The following is a 22749-nucleotide window of genomic DNA, read 5'->3' on the forward strand; positions in this document are numbered from 1 at the left end:
CACAATAAAGAATGGTGTTTTATCTCCACACGTTACTTTTCCACGTAACCTCCATCCCCGTTCTATGGCCTTCCTCCAGCGCGAAACAAGGGCATGTATGCCCTATCGGTAACAATCCCTCCTCATCTTCCGCAAAATATCTTCCACGAATGGCATCCTCTAATTTTTTGAAAGACATCATGTTAACGCCAGTGACTGTTAAACTTTTTATTTCTACTATTGCAATTTCGGCCTTACGCCATTGTCACGTGCAGATGTTTTGGCTTTAAGCCATGTCAACTTTATACAGGCTGACACATTTATATGTCGCTGTCATCGTTCAATGGCTGAGAGAAGTGGAAGTCCGAGAGAGCTAGGTCAGTTGCGTCAGGTGTGACAGCCGTGGATGGTCTCCCCGGCCGCTGCAAATCGTAGAGCTCCGCCGAACCGCCTTCTGCTGACCTCACCCTCCTTACTCTGCGACTAACTCTACTTCTGTCGACAGCAGAGGCTCTCTGGACTTTGCAAAAGCGTTTGTGAATATTCCCCACAGTTTCTTTCTCTGCAGTGAGAAACTCAATGACGGCATGTTGCTTGTAACATACGTACATCATCTACAAACGCCATTTTGAAAATGTCCTGCAGCTGCGCTATCTTTCGAAAGTGACGGAAACTTGGCGCCCTCACTCAGGATATTTCAAATAATACATACGTAACGTTTCGTGTTCGTAGCATTGTTTTCGGTTGAGAAAAAAAAATGTGGTGCATTATTTTCTGGCAACCCTTGAAGAATATCATTTCAAGACATGCATTCCATTCAACTGCTCGTCCAAGTCCTTTGCCGTCTCTGACAGAATTGCAATATCATCGGCAACTCTCCAAGTTTTTATTTCTGTTCCCTCTAGTTCAAATACTTCTCAAAATTTTCGTCGTTTTCTTTACTGCTTCCTCAGTGTAGAGGTTGAGTAAAACTGCGTCTCAGCTGCTGCTTCCCCTTCATGCCCTCCGATTCTTAATACTGAAGTTTGGTTTCTGTACCAGTTCTAAATAACCTTTTGCTTTCTGCATTTTCTCTTTGCTAAGTGAAAAAATTTCAAAGAGGACATTAGGCCCATCATAAGTCAAGTTAGCGTGTGTAATTACGCAGTATTACTGATGTACTTACGGGGTGACAGTTACTGAACCATATCACATAAAATCCTCATAACTTACGAACGCTTTACGTTAGGACAATCAAACTGGACGGTTGGCGGAGGGGCATAATTGGAATTAGTATGCGCATGTATGATTTGGTATAGCGACGAAGCCCACTTTCATTTGGATGGGTTCGTCAATAAATAACATTGGCGCATGTGGGGGACTGAGAATCCGCATTTCGCTATCGAGAAGTCTCTTCAACCTCAATAGGTGACTGCGTGGTGTGCAGTGTCCAGTCACGGAATAACCGGTGCTATATTCCTTGACGGTACGGCGACTACTGAAATGTATGTGAAGATGATGATTTCATCTCCATTATCCAAAATGACCATGATTTCGACATGTGATTCATGCAAGACGGGGCTCGACCCCATAGAAGCAGGAGAGTGTTTGATGTCCTGGAGTAGCACACTGGGGACCGCATTCTCGCTCTGGGGCACCCAGAGGCCACGGGCATGGGCCTCGGTTGGCCACCATATTCTCCGGACCTAAACACATGCGACTCCTCATTGTGGGGCTATAGTAAAGACACGGTGTACAGCAATAACCCGAAAACCATTGCTGAGCTGAAAACAGCCATTCAGGAGGTCATCGACAGCATCGATGTTGCGATACTCCAGCGGTTCGTGCAGAATTTCGCTATTCGTCCGCGCCACATCGTCGCTAATGATGGCGGGCATATGGAACATGTTATAATCTAAATAAGAATATCTGTAGTGACGTTTACATGTTGAAAAAGGGGGTGCACGTCGTAGTTCGTAACTAATTTACGTCTTTTTTTTGTCACCCTGTATGGTAGGCACTCTTATGAGACTGCTGCTGGTAGCAGCTGCAGAGAACGAGGTGGCAGAGTCGCGAAGTGGCTGAGGAAGAGTAGGCGGGGAGCTGGCGCGGAAGCCGTGGGACCGCCTAAGCACTCAGGGAAGCCAGCCAACAGGCTAGCCGCGCTGCTCATTACTCGTAAACAATGGACGCCGCCCCTATGGGTTCTTAGCGGCTCGGCTCGGTGAGGATCGCCGCGTTTAAGTGGGGTCTCAGATCAAATGCGCAGCCCCGAGCCAGTCCCGGCCCGTCGCAGGCTTCGGCGGCCGAACGCGCGCCCCCATTGTCCCCGGGACGGGCCTCATTGTGCGCCGAGATGCCGTCGATGGCCTTTGTCGGCGGAGAGCAGGGGCGGCCTTTTTAACCCCGCCGGAGGGTCGAACAAATGGCCGGCTCCAGAGACAATCGCCGCTTTACGGCACTCCACCGGCTGCTGCTGCGGCTGCGGTTGCGACGCCGACACCCCGCAGGCCGCGCCTCGCACCTCCGAGCGGTGGCCCGCGCACGGCAGTTCAGGGCGCGGGGACTCCACATAAACGTCATTTTCGTTTTCATTTATAACTCACGAGACCACTTTCTGTACAGGGCAGAGGGGGCTTGGCTAAAAGTGTCCTACGATCCCTCCCCGTTTTCATTTCCAGACGAATGTCTGTAGGAAGGCATAAAGACCCCAGGAAAATCTGAAAGACCCCCTCTACCTAAGGTTAGGAGTCTACATACCGACGGCCTTGTCGGAGTGGTAACATCGGTTCCCCTCAGATCACCGACGTTAGCGCTCTATGACTCTGCTAGCACTTGGATGGGTGACCATCCGGTCTGCCGAGCGCTGTTGGCGTACACTTAGTTCTTGTGAGGCCAATTGAGGAGCTAAACGATTGAGAAGTACCGGCTCCGGTTGCGAAAACTGACAACGGCCGGGAGAGCGGTGTGTTGATCACACGCCCCTCCATATCCCCACCCAGTGACGCCTCTGAGATGAGGATGACACAGCGGTAGCTGTTTTTACTCAGTAACACAGTATCTTGAAAAATAAGTTAATTTCGGTTGTAACAATGTAAAAATGTAATGTAACAATACGGCAATACAACAATGTAACAATTTATAAATGTAATGTATACAATCACTGTAACAGTATATTAATGTAATATCATTTTGTCCAACATCTAAGGTAAAGTATATATACCTCAAAGATTCAGGACGTAAATAAATAAATAAATAAATAAAGATAAATAAAACCCTTAGACTTCAAGGCCTGTTCGGACGGTGTTCAGTTTAGTTTACGAGTCTACATACCGTCAGTTTTGAGGTAACTACATACAGACCATCAGTTCATTTGCACACTGGTAACAAAAGAAATACCGGCCACTATGGCCGAGCGGCTCTAGGTGCTTCAGTCTGGAACCGCGCTGCTGCTACGGTCACAAGTTCGAATCCTGTCTCGGGCGTGGATGTGTGTGATGTCCTTAGGTTGGTTAGGCTTAAGTAGTTCTAAGTCTAGGGGACTGATGATCTCAGATGTTAATTCCCATAGTGCTTTGAGCCATTAGAACCATTGAACAAGGAAATCAGTTGTTTGGGTGTTTATTTTTGTCTCTTCAGTCCTCTGACAGCTTCAGTTCCGCTCGTCACCTATTTCTATACTGCACATGTACCCTGTCCCTCAGTTATTTATTGGATGTATTGCAATGTCTGTCGTGTCTGCAGCACCTATAGTATTATGCAAATTCTTTGCTAATGTCTTAACACATGTCCTAGCATGCTGTCGCTTCACTTTGTCATTATTTCGCATATGTTCCCTGTAACATTATGTAAAGCATTATTTTCTTGTCGATGCTCATTCCGAAGAGTTCTTGCTCGTGTTATTAACTTCACGAACAGTTGTTCTCACTTTAACGACAATGCAAGCTGAAAAAACTAAGCAACTCCATCACACGACCCACAAAATTTGTTCTAAAGAGTAGTTATCACGAAGGAAATGGTCAGCCTGCATGAGGCTCATTTAGTTGACATCACTGCATATTTCAAATACGATTCAGGCTATAAATATTTATCAACAGTAACTGATGTGTGCTCCAAGTATACATTGGTTGCCCTCTAAAGGGTAAAACCTGTGTCAAGGTTGCAGAGGCATTAAAAAATATTCCAAACCATTTACAAACCAGCATAGGTAATTATACAACACTCATTTCAGGAAGTTAATGCAGAAATACAAGATTAATCACCATGCATCATTTTCTACACTGGAGTGATTCAGTAGAACTCTGAAATGTGCCATGTTTAATCGTTTCACAGGACAAGGTTATTTCAGATAAATTGATATCGGTAGTAAGTCAGTATATTACACAAAACACAGTACAATTGATACGAGGGCTGTAATTTTAAGAATAACAGCCTTTTGTCTGCAGTGTATAATAAGACGTAGGTGACAGATCCATGAACATCTAAACTGAAAGTCGACGATTTTGTTAGGATTAGCAAAAACATAATACAATTTTCTATCATGTTTTCAGCTCAAACGGTCTACCAAGATATTAAAAAAATCAAGCAGTTCAGGAAACAAACCCAAGAACATATCTTCTGGAAGATTACGTGCCATGACGTGTACAAGAAGGTTTCTACAGAACAGAGCTACAGAAAATCAACCAACCATCCACAAACCTACTTGAAAAAATCGTATTAAGGAAAGGAAACAAATCTCTCGTGAAATGGATGCGTTTTATGAGAACACACAGTTCCTGGATTGTTTTGTAAGATAATGCATGATTAAGAACTTCGTAGCATGCAGACAAGTGAAGAATAAGAAAATTCCAGCCTCAAAATCACGCAATTATACAATTGTGACTACCACTGGATGAGAATGATGTCATCTCCCCTCACCCATTTTTTTCACAGTAAGCTGTATGTGTGCCTGTTTCATTTCTATGGCAGTTAAAATACTGAGCTTGTTTTTGGGAGTGCCAAATAAGCGTAACACAACTGGTTTACAAGGTCTCTGGTATGTTTAGAAGGAAAGTATGAGGACCTAAAAAGCAGTTCAGACATTTAAGTGGATCATCTTTTATGGCAGTAAGGTATCGAGTTGTGAGTGGGAGAGCTCAGTAGGTGGAACACAATTGGCTTAGATGTTCTCTGACTGGCCAGTTTCCAAGAAATGAGTGCAGCTTAAGGAGTTGCTAAATGTGATTGCTTGGGCTCATATGCCAGTAAAGTACCAAGCTGCGACTGGAAAGTCAAATATGTGTAATTCAAGTAGCCTAGAAAGTCTCTGACTGGCCTGTTTCGAAGACTAGGGCATGGTGTAGGAAAGGGGAGAGAAAGAAGGGAAGAAATACAGCCCAGTGTTATGGAGAGGAGAGCGTGAGGAAGAGGGGTGTTGCTTATGAAAGGAGGACGGGAGGGAAGAGGGAGGGGAAGGAAGGAGTGGGAGGAGGTGAGGGTGATGGGAAGGGAGCGTGGGGGGGGGGAGTAAGGGGGAATGGAAGTTCAAGTTTTATTTAGACTGCCCATTTCATTCTTATTTGCCATAGAGCAATATAATCTCAAAACATGGAACATCAATGTCAGTCGTTTGTCTCCAAAGAATAGTAGAATCCAGGTTTTTCCACACGCAGTTAACAGGATAGGCAACAGGCAATAGAAGAGTCAAACTGAAGAGAGTTAAAAATCGGTTGAGAGATAAAAATCAGTATTGTACATACAGACATTATGAGCAGTGAGTCCACTAAGCATTGTACGTGTATGCAGGATACTTGGTTGAGCCATATTGGCTGTCAAGTTGCCGTCATGCAGGTGAGCAAGATGGATCAGGCTGGATGCCGGGAAGAATGAGCGAGCAGTGGAGGCAAGGTTTGGAACAAGCCCAGTGCCATCCAACAGATAACAGAGAGCTGGCTGGCTACTTGGAAATAACAAGGATGCAGAAATTCAGGTGACATACCCACTGAGCAAGTAAGATGACTGAATGTGTAAAATAGAAACTTGATGTATTCACTAAAAACACCAAAACTGCTTACAGATACATTACATAACATCTAGAGACAGAGCCTGATTTGTGATAGTGACACAGGCTCACTAAAATTATGAACCATGTGTATAAAATCTGCCCACATATGCATTTGACACACATATTGAATACACCAATACCCCCCCCCCCCTGTCTGTGTCCTTCTCTTCCTCTTTCCATCTGCCCATCTCATTCTCCCACCCCTGTCTCGTCATCTCCTCCTCCCCTTCTCTTTGTCCATTTTCCCCACACCCTCTCTCTGACCATATCTTCCTAGCCCTCCCTCTGGCCATATCCTCCTCCCCATCTCCCTTTCCATCTCCACATCCCCTCTTTTCCACCTGTCCACCGTCCCTCTACACCTTTCACCTGCCTCATGCATCTCCCCCTCCTGCCCTCTATTCATTTCTTGCTTCCCCTTGCTCTGTCCACCCCCTCCTCTATCCATTTCTACCTGTCCCCAGTAGTACTCATCAGCACATGTACTCCCTGCAACAGTGTTTAATAAAACAAGCCGATACCACTGCCGTAAACACACCTGTCATGCAGGGCAAGCTACGTATCAGGGGCTTGAAAATCATTTATTTGCCCCTAATACACAACCCGCCATAGAAATAATTTCGGTAAAGCAAGTTGGCTCTATTCCAGCACAGCATGTCTGTGATGTAGGGCAGCCTACATGTTGAGGCTTGGAAAACCATTTCTTGCCCCTGAGATGTAGTCTGCGCTGCAAAAGAGGTTGATTTGACAGGCTGATACCAGCCTGTCATGCAGAGCAGCCTATACATGAGGAGCTGCAAAAACTCTTCTTTGCCCTTTCTCTGCTCCTGTTGGGACTAGGAGGCTATAAGCACCACAGTGTTGATACTCATGAGACCTTCTGTTCCTGTACTAAATTCGGTTCAAATAGATTCAGAGGTTTGGGAGGGGATTCACATATATACACATACACTCTGCTTTAGATATATAAAAGATTATTAACAAAGTTATTAATGACAAACTAAAATTAATAATAAATAACTAATGATACGTAGAGGCAATATAGCCTGATGGCATGTCATTGTGAAGCATCTGATGCCACCTATAGAATGAACAAGTCTCTCCTCTTGTTAAATAAATGGGAGAACAAGCATAAATCTTTTAGGGACTATCATCCTCCACATGTACATGGATTAACGTCAGCACGAGAATCCCATTCTTTTACTCTATCAGTTCACCAATTTGTTTAATAATGATTCATTAACTTTATGTATGTAATATTGTCATTTGACTAATATAGGACAGCAGCACGATTACGTGTAAATGAGTTGTAGCGGCAAGCATCAGCATCAACTTTGAATGTGGTGAAGAAGATAAATACATCCGATTTTTAATGTTAATTGAAGAGAGAATATTTGAAGATGAAATCATAAAATTAATCAAGAATATTTAACGTGTATATTCAATGCTGTGTAAATTTTGTAATACATCTGATTTCGTGAAAGGTGGCCAGGTTGAAAGACACAAAACTCTCTAAGGTAGTGATCATGTTGAAACATCCCCTTTGAAAAATTATTAATGACTGTGCTTAAACTGACACACAATATTTTTAGCGCAACGCAATCTTACTTTCAAAAATCCCTACAAAAGAATGGCCCTGACTAACATTAACCTATACGTTTCACAAATCACTTACCTCACAAAAATCTTCGTTACTCGAACTACTGCAATACAGCGAGCGCCACTACTGCCAGCTAAATAAAAGATTCAAACTACTGAAGGCACTAACTACTGATAGGCATAGTTAGCAAATGAAAGATTTTGATAGAGAACAACAATGTATTTACCTTAATAGTGTTCAAAGGTCATAATATATATAGCAGTTCATGACATCCTTTCTTACAAATGTACTGTTTCTGATGGACACACGTCCAGATCATCCGCTCTCAAAAATCCGCCATCTCACTTCCCCACATCCACCACTGCTGGCAGCTCACCTCCAACTGCGCAACGCTACGCGCTGTTAACAGCCAACAGCCCAACACTACAACAGCCAAGAACAATGCAAACCAGCCACAGACTGCACAAAGCACAGCCAGTGATTTTCATACAGAGCGCTACGTGGCGTTACCAATATAAAAACATAAACAGCCTACTTACAATGTGACAAAGCTTTTAAACAGGCATACAAACTTTAGTTGAGGGTGTTTTATCCTTCTGCGATTGGATTCATAAGGTGTTCTGAAGATACTGTCCAGCCAGAGAACCACTTGGGTAGAAGTGTGTTTTTTCTGACTTCGAAATATATCATTGTCAACCAGTTAGATACTTACAACATTTTTGGAAATATGAATGCTGGTGAATGTAGAGCAACAGCCCAGTTCTCAGTGACTTCAATATTTTCTGACGATGGTAAATTTTTAGCTGTTAAAAACCTGTATACAGATATTGAACTTTGAAATTTTCGCTGCAGACTTCACTGATTTTGTTGCTCAGCCCCAAGCAGTTATTTCACTCTTGCTATTGTCTATGAATGCTTGGCTTGCACTACGAATTTACCATTCTGTGCTTTCTTGAATCAGTATTTTGTTAACAACGAATGTGAGATTATCATCTGAACATAGATTTGTGTGAGATTATTTGAATAAATATATAGTAAAGAGTAACCTATGCTTTGTAGCCCATATAATAATCCTACAGCTGTATTTCTTACTGTTTTTCGTTCAGTGATTATTATACATTTTTTTATTTATTTAATTATTTCACTATTGTATTTGGTAAGCAATGTACCTCCTCAATGATTCATGTTTGTATAAGGGCCTAACGTAACTGTGCGTGATGGAACCTCTATTGACTAGATGAGCCATATTAAGAAATGTAAGGTCGCGTATTTGGCGTCTTCTGGTTGAATAGCAAGTAATTGATACTGACTGAGATTAACTTCATATTTGTTGTTCCCAAAGGCTCAGAGAAGTTCCAAGGACACGATCACACTTTGTATAACCTCTCTTAGATACTAAAGTTTTCGTATTACATTTTCAAATAACAGTAAGATATGTAACTCAAAGTTACAAAAGTGCATTTTACTTATATGATATACCGCTTTAAACATGAATGTAAATTTGTCATTTTGGGACACAAATGTCAACACGAAAAAACATGTGGTTGGGCAGTTGCACATTAGCAGACTCTATTGCAGGTGGGACAACATCAAGGAAATAGAAGAGGAACAGCAGAAAGACGTATGTCTTGTGCTTTGTCCATTAAGAAAAACTTATAAAAATAACTTATACATAAATAACTACTGTGCAGGGAGATAATTATTTCTTGAATGTAGAAGTGAAAGGCAATTTTTCATATCGTATAACATATGCTTTTATTGACAAACAGAGGAGGTTAACCAGTTTTGTGCTTAAAAGGATTCTCCTACATACCAAGGAATTCGACATGTCGTCATTTTTTTAACAAATCTATGTCACTTTTGCACTAGAAATAGCAGGTGGTTCGTCGGCAGTAGTAGAGTATTTTCAGGTTCTGTAATATTGATAATTCTATCACCGTATGAGAGCCCTCATACAATGCATCCATACTAAACCAAACTCATGAACGAAACTGTCCAACAACTCGAGTCAACGAAGTAGTTCGAACAATTTGTACCTCCATGATTTTTGGTCAAACGCATATAAATCTGGCACGTGTTAACTCAGTAACACTGTAATGCTATATTACATGCCTAGAAAAATTTCAGAGCCATAGAAAATAAATAATGTTCCAAGAAAGTGAAAAATTTTCAAAATGGTACTTAAAATCATAGGTTGATTAATCATCTGCCTCAGTACGTCCCACTATCACAATGAAGTTACTTCCTTTTGTCACTCTTCCGAAAGCACCATTCATCACTCATTTTCAGACACTTCATTAAACAGAAGTCCGGCAGGCAGTTAACTTTTCAACCTTCTTACGAATAAATAGACACTGGTTGACACTCACTTAAAAGATCGGCAGGGAGGTGCACGAATGCAGAAGCGATAATTGATCTAATTCCGTACTCAGTAGTTAATACTGCCGCGAGCTGTGCGTCTTGCAGAGTGGTGAAGCGGTGAGTGTTGCTGGCTGCCATTCTACGGACCGCCAGTTCAGAACTGATCACCAGAAAATACTTGTTATATAGTGTTTGTCATTACTGGAAGGTTACTGAAATTTCTTGTGTTTGTAATGTCTGGATATTCTGCAATATGCGATGTTTCTATAAACAGCAATACTCTGCATCCAGCAGGCAGTTCTGCCTGTAAATTGGTGTTCATAATAAACGTGTTTTCAGTGCCAAGTATTGTACTTCACTGACAACTCTGTTTTCGGATTGGGACTCGATTGTATTTACGACATGACACTGGTCGGTGGAGATGCTTCAAAACATCGTGATAACCGTTGTGCCAGTTAGGCAACGTAAAAGCCGTCAGATACTCGAGGACAAGCATAACATTGTTCCCAGGATCCGTATATTCAAGAGACAGACAATATTCCAAAACAGCAATTAGTCAGCTTTACATCAGGCATCCGTCAGTGTTCTCTGAAGACGGTAGTCAGAACCTGACGAAGTGATACAGTCGTGTCGCCAAATGCAACGGATGGGAAGATGTAATGAATTTGGCAAATGTGTTCTTTCATGTGGACAACAAAGCCCAGCAGTGATTCGAGATAAGGAACAGAAGACCAATAGTCGGGACAAACTTCTAAGCCGATCTGAGGAAACTTTTGGTGACAATCGAGAACAAGTCCACTTTAGCGGCAAAACGATTAAAGAACAGGGCCTTCACGTTGTGTTTTCGAGGAAATTTTGAAACAAGTTTACTCATGTAGCCAACTGTTTGAGAATCTAAGTTCTCGCTGTACCTCAGCGTCTTCCAGCGGCAATTGGCGAAGATGTGCTATCACTGCATGGAAGAATGTTTCTTTTATGTTGTGAAGCATGTTTAGAATCTGCCCGTATTATCACACCTGTCTGCGTTGGCTTAACGATGCACAGAAAAACTTATTTTATCCTTCTTCGCAGTGACCGCTACATCCAAAAATATGCCTTTTTATCCGTTTTCTTCTGTATCGTATACTTCATATTTCCATTTTGGTGATTAGAAGGCTGATAATGTGTGACATGAACGTTTCATCGACATACCACTTACAAATAATAATTTTCTGTGCCAGCTTGGGGCTGTTTATGAACAAATTTGTTTCTAAGTGAAATGTCTGGAGTTATTTGGAACACTGTAAAACGTAGCAGTCAATATCGCCGCAATTTAGTAGCATGAGTGTGTGGCTTCGGCTGGATATGGCGTACGTGGAGAAACTTGCTCACTCGACCTAGAGGTGGTGCTGCGTGGTATTAGCGTGACGTGCTCTGGGCGCGACTACTTCTTGTTCGGTGTATGTATTACCACAGTCTAACATATACAGCCACGACATGTCTGCTCAGTTTTGTTATTCACTGCGACGGCAGCGCTCCAAGCGGCCAGTAAACTACACTTTTGAATACAATGTCACACGAGTGCGAGTGGTATCGTTTGTATGCATTTGTAACCATGGAGGTAAAAAAAGAGGGGAGTTGTTATTACGTCATAAACTTGAAGCTAACGTCCGCCATCTTACGTAGCCTATAGCGTTAGGTTCACCGCAATGATACTTCCCCGTGATGTCACTCTGATGAGCCCGTGTTCAGTTTCGAACGTTGGGGATATCTGTTGACCTTTGTGGTCGTGTTCCAAATAGCACCTGGTGCTTTGAGTGTGTGGAGACAAAGTTGTTTCATTAAAAATGCCAGCTTGCATTGTTTACGCGTGTACTAGTCGATCCAATAGTAATATAAAGTTTATAGGAATCCTGTGTTTTTCACTGCCTTCCAAGCCGGAAACGTTCCGACATATGGTTTCGTCCCCACACAACACACGGCTAGGTGACCGCGCTGATTGTTGGTGCAGCATCTTATACTCTAAATTCCTCCAGCGGATAATTATTGATTGTTAACTTTCCTCCCACTTTAAAAAAGATTCTGGCTAGGACAGCCGGAGACAGCGGTCATGCTGGTGTGATTTTTGTGTGTTTGGTTCTATGAATGTGTGTGTGTGTGTGTGTGTGTGTGTGTGTGTGTGTGTGTGTGAATTTCTTCCTTTCTGAGAAAGGCTTTGGCGAAAACCTAAGTGAACATTCTTTTCGTCGCGCCTGCCTGTTGGTAAGCATGTGAGTAGCAGTCTGCCTGCTTCGCATTAGAGTAATTCCGTCATGAAGTTAGTTGTAAATAACCGACTGCACTTCGACATGAACAACGATATACATTGATAGGTGTAATGTATAATTTTGAAATCTGAATCGATTGTGAGCGAACTTCGATATTGTAAAGCTGTACTGCAGAAATTAGGTTATTATCTTTGGTGTGCAGTTATAATGTTATGTTTCAAATGTAAAGTTTCAATTTATTGCTTTGTTTAATTAAGATTATTATGCAATGGTAACTGATCTGAGAAGGAGGAAGTGCAATGGAATCTTTTACTTACATGAAGAATCATAAGATGATTTTTTGAAGTCACTCTTTTATTATTGCAGCGTCATTTTTCAACTATCTGTAAATTTTAAATTTATCATTTTTATTTTGAAAAAAAAGATGAAAAGGAACCAAATGTATTCCGAAAATACTTCAATTTCCAACTAACAGAGAACTCATTGCACCTCACGAGTGTATCAGATATAGTAATTTGCAGCTGTAGCACAGCGTCGGACAAGGGAGAGAAGTACAACAACGCGTTACTCAGATTTGCAAACAGTAGAGGCAAGGATTCAATATTTTTAAGCGTTCAGGTCAGTCAGGGCCTACTCCTTTCATTCTGAGAAATTAGATTTTTTTGTGTTCTGTATCAGTTTTAGTTCGAGCATCTGTGATCAGTTTTGCAAAACTATTTATTGTAGGTTTTATGTCAAAGTTAATTATTTAGGTATTTTAGACTGTTCAAAATTATTGCAGTCAGATTGTTAACTTTTACAGTATGAAAGACTTCACTTTACATCACGACAATTAATTATTATTACAGTGCAGCTTTGCCATTACATTACGTCAGTACAAGTTTCATTACGACAGTTCATTTATTATCACAGCTCAGATCACACAGTCAGAAACAATACTTCAGTGCGGGTTTTTTTATTTAGATAACTTTCGACTTAATTACAATATCAGAAGAAAAAAATGAGATTTATTGCGTCACATTAAGGTTGTCTGTAGTACAAACAGGAATTCGGAAAGCTGCAACCAAAACTTTTGATCACTTACCCAGTGCTATAAAGTGCCTGACAGACAGTAAATTAAAATTTGAAACTAAAGAGAAAACGGTTCTCTTTGATAAATCTGTCTACTCCGCAGAAGACTATCTATTATTGTAATGAGTAAATGGTGATGGACAGGAAATACCGACAACGATCTGTCTTTAATTAAGAAACAAATAACCAATAAACGATGAGCTTTGAGGCATACTTAGAAGAAAAATTGATTTTTTTATGAAATGACACATTACACGTCATTACGATTTATCTTGCAAATGACACAAGGACATCGTTGGCGTATCATGAAGCATGGTATAGTCTTACGCACTTCGTCAACCACAAAATAAAATTCAAAAGTAAAATGAAGCAGATCATCAAAGTAGACGTACATTCCAATTGTGGTATTTGGCTATTCCTTAAAACTGACAGCGTTACTGGCGAGAAATATTCCGGAAAAAGAAGCAGGTAAGTCACTGTTTGAAGGCTAGACCCATATGTTACACAGATTAGGCTATCATTACTAAAAAAAATGACTTATATACATGTTAAAACAAAACATCCGTTTTGGGATCGAAGCGTTTGTGATCATTCCCTTAATCAAATACTGCAGAATGCTGGGACACGTTTAAAAATTATATGTTTTTTTTTAACCTTGTAAGCTACTCTTATTGGTCACACACTGAATGACGCATCATAGGTACGATTTCAAAGTGAGAAGATGTGTAAACCACAGTGACACTAATGCACTAACAGTTAAATAAAACAATCTCCTTCCTGCATGGGGTATACTTCTGTGCAGTTCTGTTTCCTTTGACATTTCAATAATAGTTCACTTTGTTGACATATACAAGACACAGTAGCATGCCTTGCTTCTTTCCTCATTGCACACGTTTATGAGCTAACAAAGAACACGTAGGCAAGTTTTCTGCAAACGTGAACATTAAAAATGTTGTGCGTACGAGTTGAAAGCTGAAAATGTAACGAACAAGAAGCTGTACCAGTGAACAAACAAGTGTTGCGTTCGGAGTTTAGCTTCAGCTTCATTTGCCTCCGATAAAAATACAGTGAAAGTGGAATTAAATGTGTTACGAAAGGATCCTTTTCTCGTCACTTCCTTCTCTTCTTGTTTATTCGAAGTACATGAACAAAAAACAAGTTATATTCTCGAGGCCGAATGTGTCGCATTACTAGAGCAAATACGTTTCCAAGAACAGAAAAACGTTCGAAACTGTCTTCCTGACATTATGTTACTCATGTAAGCACTGTAAGTTTTAGCATTTAAAACAGTTGTTGCGCGCACACAACAGAAGTAATAAACAAGAAGAAATCGTAAACAGGAGTCTGCAAATGTTTTGGGCCTTTCACAGCGAAAATCTATAGCACCATCTCCTTATTTTTTTAACTCCAAGTTTGTAACATAGGTTTTACAAAATCGAGCGTATAGAGTGTAATAAAAGTTGACAATAACCTAAAATCCACAACAAATTTGTCTTTTCTTCAGTTCCCTAAGGACCCGGGGAGGTACGAAACAGTACACTACAATACAGTTTATTTACGACTCTCTTCTAACGCACAGACATTTACTGAATAACGTTGTTTTCTTTTAAGAACAAGAAAGTTGCTTGTAAACAGCAGGGAAGACCTGCCCTTTTACAAGAAGACGTCGTATATCTAGCCAACAACGTTCTGTTCGTTACACTTACAACAAAATCGCTGAGTGTGAAACGCGTAAAACTTGTATAGAATTTCATACCTACGTTACTTAACGTATCAAATAAACTATCACAAGTGAAGCTGAAGAGAAAGCCACACAGGCGTTGTAAGAAAACGTGAGAGGCAATAAAACTCTTTCCCACCGCAGAAGAAACTCGTTTTAGAAATGGCGCTACCTCTGAGCAACAAATGGGATGAATCTTTAAATCAGTCATCTTTTGAATGTAAAGTAATTACAGTTACAAGAAGATTAATGTGTCAGAAAGTCGAGTGAAGTATAAGAATCCGTGAGTCACTAGACTCTACACAAAATTTTTTCGAGTCAGTAAAAGTGGTCATCATAATAAAGAGCAGACAACATTAGAAATATGTGGTTATCACGCATAAAATACCGAGATTATATTCTATGGCATATTCTATGGCTTTCAGCAGAGTTAACTACAGGTATACATATGTTCTAAAGTATTTCCTTATGAGCAAGCTGTAGCGGATCCCACCGAATGAGTGCGATTCGGCACTATTTACATTTATTTCTCTAGACTGAAACGCTAAAGCATAATAATTATTTGTAGCCGGCCGAAGTGGCCGTGCGGTTCTAGGCGGTGCAGTCAGGAACCGCGAGACCGCTACGGTCGCAGGTTCGAATCCTCCCTCGGGCATGGATGTGTGTGATGTCTTTAGATTAGTTAGGTTTAACTAGTTCCAAGTTCTAGGGGACTAATGACCTCAGAAGTTGAGTCCCATAGTGCTCAGAGCCATGTAAACCAATTATTTGTATAGTTAAGTATAAATATGTGATTCTTCAATTTCTCCAGGCGTATTTTATGACGAAATAAATATCGGGTGAACAGCCTGGTATGAGTGTGCATAGGAAACAATATTTCGGCAATCGACCACGTTGCCATCATCAGGTGCGCTGATGTACTGACCTACATCAGCGGACCTGATGATGGCAACGTGGTCGGTTGCCGAAGTATTGTGTCCTATGCACACTCATACCAGGATTTTCACCTGAGATTTATTTCGTCAATTATAAATATAATTAAAAACAGACATTAATCTTGCAGGTGCCTTTCTCACCGCTACTTACTATTGAAATTTTGAGAGAGAGTGTTCCGTTTAAGAGTCAGACAACATATTACTTCGTCCCACATACGAGTAGAAAATTTGAATAATTAGAGCCAACACAGAGGCTTACCAGCAATCATTCTTCCCACGCACTATTCCGACTGGAACAGGGTTGGAGGGCTCAGTTAGTGGTACAAAAAGTACCCTTTGCCACGTGCCAGTAGCTGGCTTGCGGAGAATGATGTCGACGTAGATGCTGGTTGTCCTAGTGTCGTTCCAACTGTCGTACGGTGAGAACTTCCACAGCAGTGAGTGCCGCGCGACAGTTACCCTGTGCTACTACTGTGTCTCGCTAACAAACACAGATGTGAAACGCCGACTACAGGAAAACGAGGTGGATGACAGGGACGGCCGGCTGCCGCGACAGGCAGTTACAGACAGCCGGGCGACCACCGCCAGCGGTGGCAGGCTGGGGGCGGAGGGGGCGGAGGGAAGAGCCGACCACGGGCCGCGCGGCTGATCCGCGTTAATATCGCGGCGCCCGCTGCCTTATTACGAGCATAATAACGGCACGCGGCGGGACGCGCTCCGTATTCAGCCGAGACACGGGGCCGCGCGGAGCCGCCGCCGACGCCACCTCCACCGCCCCCGGGGGGCCGCGATATTAGCTGCGCCGCCTCCAGCTGCGTCGCAACCTGCCGCCCGGGAAATGAAACTCGTCGCCACATTTGCGAAACAAAATTATTTTGTAAAGCAGACGCCTGCGAAATATCACCGCCAGCAGAACCCCTGCCAGCTGCGTACAGTTGATGGTGGTCTGGAGGTTACCATTATTTTTCCCTTACGCGCGCAGGGATTACAGTACTGCGGCAGCTGGTTTCACTTTGGATTACGTCTTCTCACTGCGAGATTCAAACCAGGAGAAAATTAATGAAAACAGCAAATTACTGATTGGTTGAACATGGGGACTGTTCTCCTCCACTATCTTCCACACGTACAAAATAGTGATCCAATTCATCCTCTCCTATGCCAGAGCTGCTTGGATACCTGCTGCACCAAAGCTGTAAATCACTCCCTCTAAATCCTCGAACGTCGTCCACTCCACCTCGCTTTCATCATGCTTTTATCTTCCCCCACAAGGATCCGTCATTATCTCATAAAATACTCTCCTCAGACACACTGAACACCTTCATACGTCCTACACCACGGCCTACCTAATCTCCGACAAATATATTGTCTCCCTTCTAATTTCCAATCCTGGCATTCTCTCCCAGCCAGCCGACGTGGCCGAGCGGTTCTAGGCGCTACAGTCTCGAACCGCGCGACCGCTACGGTCGCAGATTCGAATCCTGCCTCGGGCATGGATGTTTGTGATGTCCTTAGGTTAGTTAGGTTTAAGTAGTTCTAAGTTCTAGGGCATTGATGACCTCAGAAGTTAAGTCCCATAGTGCTCAGAGCCATTTGAGCCATTGTCTCCCAAATAAGTATGAACTGACTCCCTCTTCCACACAATGAAATCTGCCCCGATATTTGTTCATCCTATCAACTGCATATCTGGCCCCCTACCCCATATCACTTTCCTCTCCGTTTTTTTATTTTCTCTTCAGTTAATAGCCATATCCACAACTGAACCTCCTATTCCCATTCTCTGTTCCCACCATACACCCCAGCACCTACACTCAGCTCAACAGATACATCTCTACGGATCCCTACCACACACTAATCACTTTGCACCTTGTCCCCCCCTCCCCCATATGTCATTCCACTTTTAGTGAAACTGCGTGCGTCTCTTGTTCTTAAGATCACCAGTCTTAAAAGTCTTTTAAAAATATTTTTATTTTTTTATTGTAACTGTTCCTTTATGTGCCTAAATCTAAAATGAAAAATTGCGCTACTTCCTTTTAAGATCATCAACTGTCTTAAATCTCATTTAAGTATAATTTTATAATATCTGTAAGCTATTGTGTTTAATAAAAACTGAGGATAGTCATCATAATAAGTTTATGCAAATAGCATCAATCATTATTGAAAGTATTTAAAATCTCTTTGTCCATGTACAAGACTATATGCAGTTCCGTCACCAAACGCGTTTCGTTTTTTTTACATAAAACGTCATCAGTGGTCTGTAATGAAGTGTTAACAATTTGGATTGCTTTCCAGGTCCAAAACCTCTTCCTCACAAATATATTTTTTTCACTTACAATGTCTAATGTATGATTTTCACTCACACTGAAGACCCATCAGTCATATTCATCTTTTTGCCGGCCGAAGTGGCCGTGCGGTTAAAGGCGCTGCAGTCTGGAACCGCAAGACCGCTACGGTCGCAGGTTCGAATCCTGCCTCGGGCATGGATGTTTGTGATGTCCTTAGGTTAGTTAGGTTTAACTAGTTCTAAGTTCTAGGGGACTAATAACCTCAGCAGTTGAGTCCCATAGTGCTCAGAGCCATTTGAACCATTTGAGCCATATTCATCTTTTACCAATTTTAAAACCATATCCGATATTTCACCCTGTTTTGTCTTTATATGTTACCGAGTGAGGTGACGCAGTGATCAGCACACTGACCTCGCATCCGGGAGGACGACAGTTCATATCCGCGCCCGGTAGTCCTGATTTAGTTTTTCCGTGGTTTGCTTAAATCGCTTGAGGCGAATGCCGGTATGGTTCCTTTGAAAGGGCACGGTCGACATCCTTCCCTAATCCGATGGGACCGAGGACCTCACTGTTTTCTCCCTCCTCCAAATCAACAATCCAACCAATCTTTATATATTTCAGGCTGAGAAGCAACTTCTTTGGACGACTGGCAGTGAACAAATGATCGAAAAAAAGCGCAACTGGACAAGCTTTCAGACTTCCTATAGGAAGCCTACAGCAATCAACAGCTTCTAATTGGCAGTGCACAATGACTGAGCCGGCCGAAGTGGCCGCGCGGTTCTGGCGCTGCAGTCTGGAACCGCGAGACCGCTACGGTCGCAGGTTCGAATCCTGCCTCTGGCATGGATGTGTGTGATGTCCTTAGGTTAGTTAGGTTTAACTAGTTCTAAGTTCTAGGGGACTAATGACCTCAGCAGTTGAGTCCCATAGTGCTCAGAGCCATTTGAACCATTTTGAACCAATGACTGAGCAACTCCACCATCCACAACTACGGATGCTTATAATTAAAGTGCAGCTACTCACAGAAGTCAAGTATGGGCTCCAATTATCGTCTGGCAGCAAACTTGTTAAATACGCTAATGCGTTAATGAGGAATAGAATTTCGATGGAAAAAAGTTACTTCCAATTTTGGACAGCAGGTGCAAATCTGGCGCTGTGGATGCAAGGAAGTCGAATAGAAATGTTTCCATATGTAATGGATTATGGACGGGATCTGAGCAGAAAAGGTCAAACAAGTGAGAAGAGCATAAAACTGATTTTATTGCTAACTGCTACTTGCAAAAAAAATGGTTCAGATGGCTCTGAGCACTATGGGACTTAACTTCTGAGGTCATCAGTCCCCTAGAACTTAGAACTGCTTAAACCTAACTAACCTAAGGACATCACACACATCCATGCCCGATGGCAGGATTCGAACCTGCGACCGTAGCGGTCGGGCGGTTCCAGACTGTAGCGCCTAGAGCCGCTTGGCCAGCCCGGCCGGCGCTACTTGCACAATTTGTTCCATATGAGTACTGGAGAAGTCGACGAGATGCTGTGTCTGTAAAACGACTTGATCAACAGTTGCTCGTAGCATTTCCGGTGGAATCTGAGCAATTGTTCTGGAATACAGCCTTCAGATCAGGTAGAGACCAAATGTGTCCCTGGTAAACGCGTTCATTTAGGTCCAGAGGCAAAAGTGACGTGTATTCAAATCAGGTGATCATGCAAGCCACGCATTTGGAAAACCTATGGAGGAAACACGTTCGCGGAAGGTTGCATTAAGCAGATCACTCACCGGGTGAGGCGGTGAGCAACATCAAGTGTTGGCCCATCTCGCATGAAAAGCGTGGTTTCCACACAGTTCGCACTTCCAAAGCAGGAGTCACACACTGTTCAAGAAGATATCGATAACGTGCAAACATCACGATACACCTGACAGCTTCTCTGGGTGTATTCTCTACAAAGGAAAACGGACCGAGGATGAAGGTGCTTGTCAATTCAGGCAAAACAGACACAAACGGCGAGTGCAGTGGCTGCTGTGCACAATACGCGGTCTGACCGTACCTCAAATTCTGCAGTTCTGATGGTCCGCTGCACCCTGTAGTGTAATATGTGCCTCGCTACTGCACAGAAAATTATCCGCTCAGATGCCATCAACACCAATCCGTGGCAGAAACCGAAGAGTAAATTCAGACGTTGCTGCAGATCATGAAGTTTCAGTTGCTGCACCGTCTAAATCTTGTACTGGTAATACTGTCATACAGACCGCGAAACTTTCCTCACTGATGGCCAAAAGCAAGGGCAATTCTCGTGACGGTGCGCAAGCTCTAGCACTACCAGGGGCACGTGCTGGTTGGTAAGTTACAGAGGCGGCAACCTCTTCAATAACTTCCATCGGGAAGGCTGCCTCCCTCTTCCAGCTACCCGTCTATTCGAATATCATTATCATCTTCTTTAAACCATTTAATGATATCGGACCTCTCACCAGATCTTTCAGACCGTAATACTATCAATGCAGCACTATAATTGCGGCCGTCGACATAAAACAGTTTCACTAACAGCATACGGTTTCTGTTCTCGAAAGCCATACCGTTCACTCACGTTATGGCTTGTCATATAACAGCGGGGATGTCATACCGTCATACAAACTGTGTACCGTACAGCGCCAGATTCGTACTTGGTGGCCAAAACTGTAGCCAGTTTTTTCCAGCTTAACTCGGTTCCGCGTTAACGCATTAGCGTATCTGACAAGATTCGCTGCTGTATGTCAATTACAGCTCACACTGAAACTCCATGAGTCGGTCCATTTTATTATAACGACCCCGTAACTAAAAATCCTTGATCGAACAGGATCCCTACTTGAGTCCAGTTTTGTTGTTGTTGTGGTCTTCAGTCCAGAGACTGGTTTGGTGCTACCATGCTACTCTATCTTGTGCAAGCTTCGTCATCTCCCAGTACCTACTGCAACCTACATCCTTCTGAATCTCTTTAGTGTATTCATCTCTGGGTCTCCCTCTACGATTTTTACCCTCAACGCTGCCCTCCAATACTAAATCGGCGATCCCTTGATGCCTCAGAACATGTCCTACCAACCTATCCCTTCTTCTAGTCAAGTTGTGCCACAAATTTCTCTTCTCTCCAATTGTATTCAATACCTCCTCGTTAGTTATGTGATCTACCCATCTAATCTTCAGCATTCTTCTGTGGCACCACATTTCGAAAGCTTCTATTCTCTTCTTGTCTAAACTATTTATCGCCCACGTTTCACTTCCATGCATGACTACACTCCATGCAAATACTTTCAGAAACGTCTTCCTGATACTTAAATCTATACTCGATGTTAACAAATTTCTCTTCTTCAGAAACGCTTTCCTTGTCATTGCCAGTCTACATTTTATATCCGCTCTACTTCGACTATCATCAGTTATTTTGCTACCCAAATAGCAAAACTCATTTACTACTTTAAGCGTTTCATTTCCTAATCGCCCGACTTAATTCGACTATATTCCATTATCCTCGTTTTGATTTTGTCGATGTTCATCTTATATCTTCCTTTCAAGACACTGTCCATTCCGTTCAGCTGCTCTTCCAGGTCCTTTGCTGTCTCTGACAGAATTACAATCTCATCGGCGAACCTTAAAGTTTTAATTTCTTCTCCATGGATTTTAATTCCTACTACGAATTTTTCTTTTGTTTCCTTTACTGCTTGCTCAATATACAGATTGAATAACTTCGGGGATGCCATACAAATATTCTAGTATTAACCCGAACTTCATACACAAAACTCTCTACGTTGTTAGGGGATCTTTTGTATTTTAATACGAGGGATCTATAGTCTCCAGTACCTCGTTACAAGGCAATAGAAGGTCGTTTCACTTTTAAACTCCACTTAATTTCGTGGCTGTAAGTCGCTGCTCACATTTGCGCAACAGTGCGCTGTTTGGAAATAAGCTTGTTGATTTGACTTACAGTACATTACAATAGTAATGTCCATTTTATTCTTCAGCTTCAAGACTGCATTCAGTACCGCTCGGTTTTGTTTTATCTGCTCTACTAGTTGTGATGCTCACAATGACACACAACGGTACACTAATGATGAGCTGACCACTACGCCCCTTGTCTGTGGCTTCACCTAATGCTGCGAAAGAGTTGCGTAACAACGTTGAATGAAGCTGTTCCTGCAGTGGCAGAAACAACATCATAATACTGCTGCATCTGGCTGAGGATCGTTGCTTTACTCTGACTTTTGCGTCCTAAGTTTTGGTAACTACACACACTGAAGCGCCAAAAAACTGGTATAGGCATCCGTAGTCAAATACAGAGATATGTAAATAGGCAGCAGATGGCAACGCCTATCTAAGACAACAAGTGGCTCTGAGCACTATGGGACTTAACTTCTGAGGTCATCAGTCCCGTAGAACTTAGAACTACTTAAACCTAACTATCCTAAGGACATCACACACATCCATGCCCGAGGCAGGATTCGAACCTGCGACCGTAGCGGTGGCGCGGTTCCGGATTGTAGCGCCTAGAACCGCTCGGCCACCACGG

General features: G+C 42.4%; 1 protein-coding gene across 1 annotated transcript in view; it reads right to left on the reverse strand.

Moving 5' to 3' along the window:
• Positions 1–2166: 2166 nt before the first annotated feature.
• LOC126260784 (ALK tyrosine kinase receptor-like) overlaps positions 2167–22749 on the reverse strand; it is a 514129-nt gene continuing 493546 nt past the window's right edge. Inside the window, exons 15-16 of the mRNA XM_049958121.1 lie at positions 16503–16758; positions 2167–2354 (exon numbers count right to left, since the gene is read on the reverse strand). Coding sequence (XP_049814078.1) covers positions 2167–2354; positions 16503–16758 — 444 coding nt within the window. The remainder of the gene's footprint in view (positions 2355–16502; positions 16759–22749) is intronic.

Source organism: Schistocerca nitens, chromosome 5 (assembly GCF_023898315.1).
Source record: "Schistocerca nitens isolate TAMUIC-IGC-003100 chromosome 5, iqSchNite1.1, whole genome shotgun sequence".
Lineage (NCBI taxonomy): Eukaryota > Metazoa > Arthropoda > Insecta > Orthoptera > Acrididae > Schistocerca > Schistocerca nitens.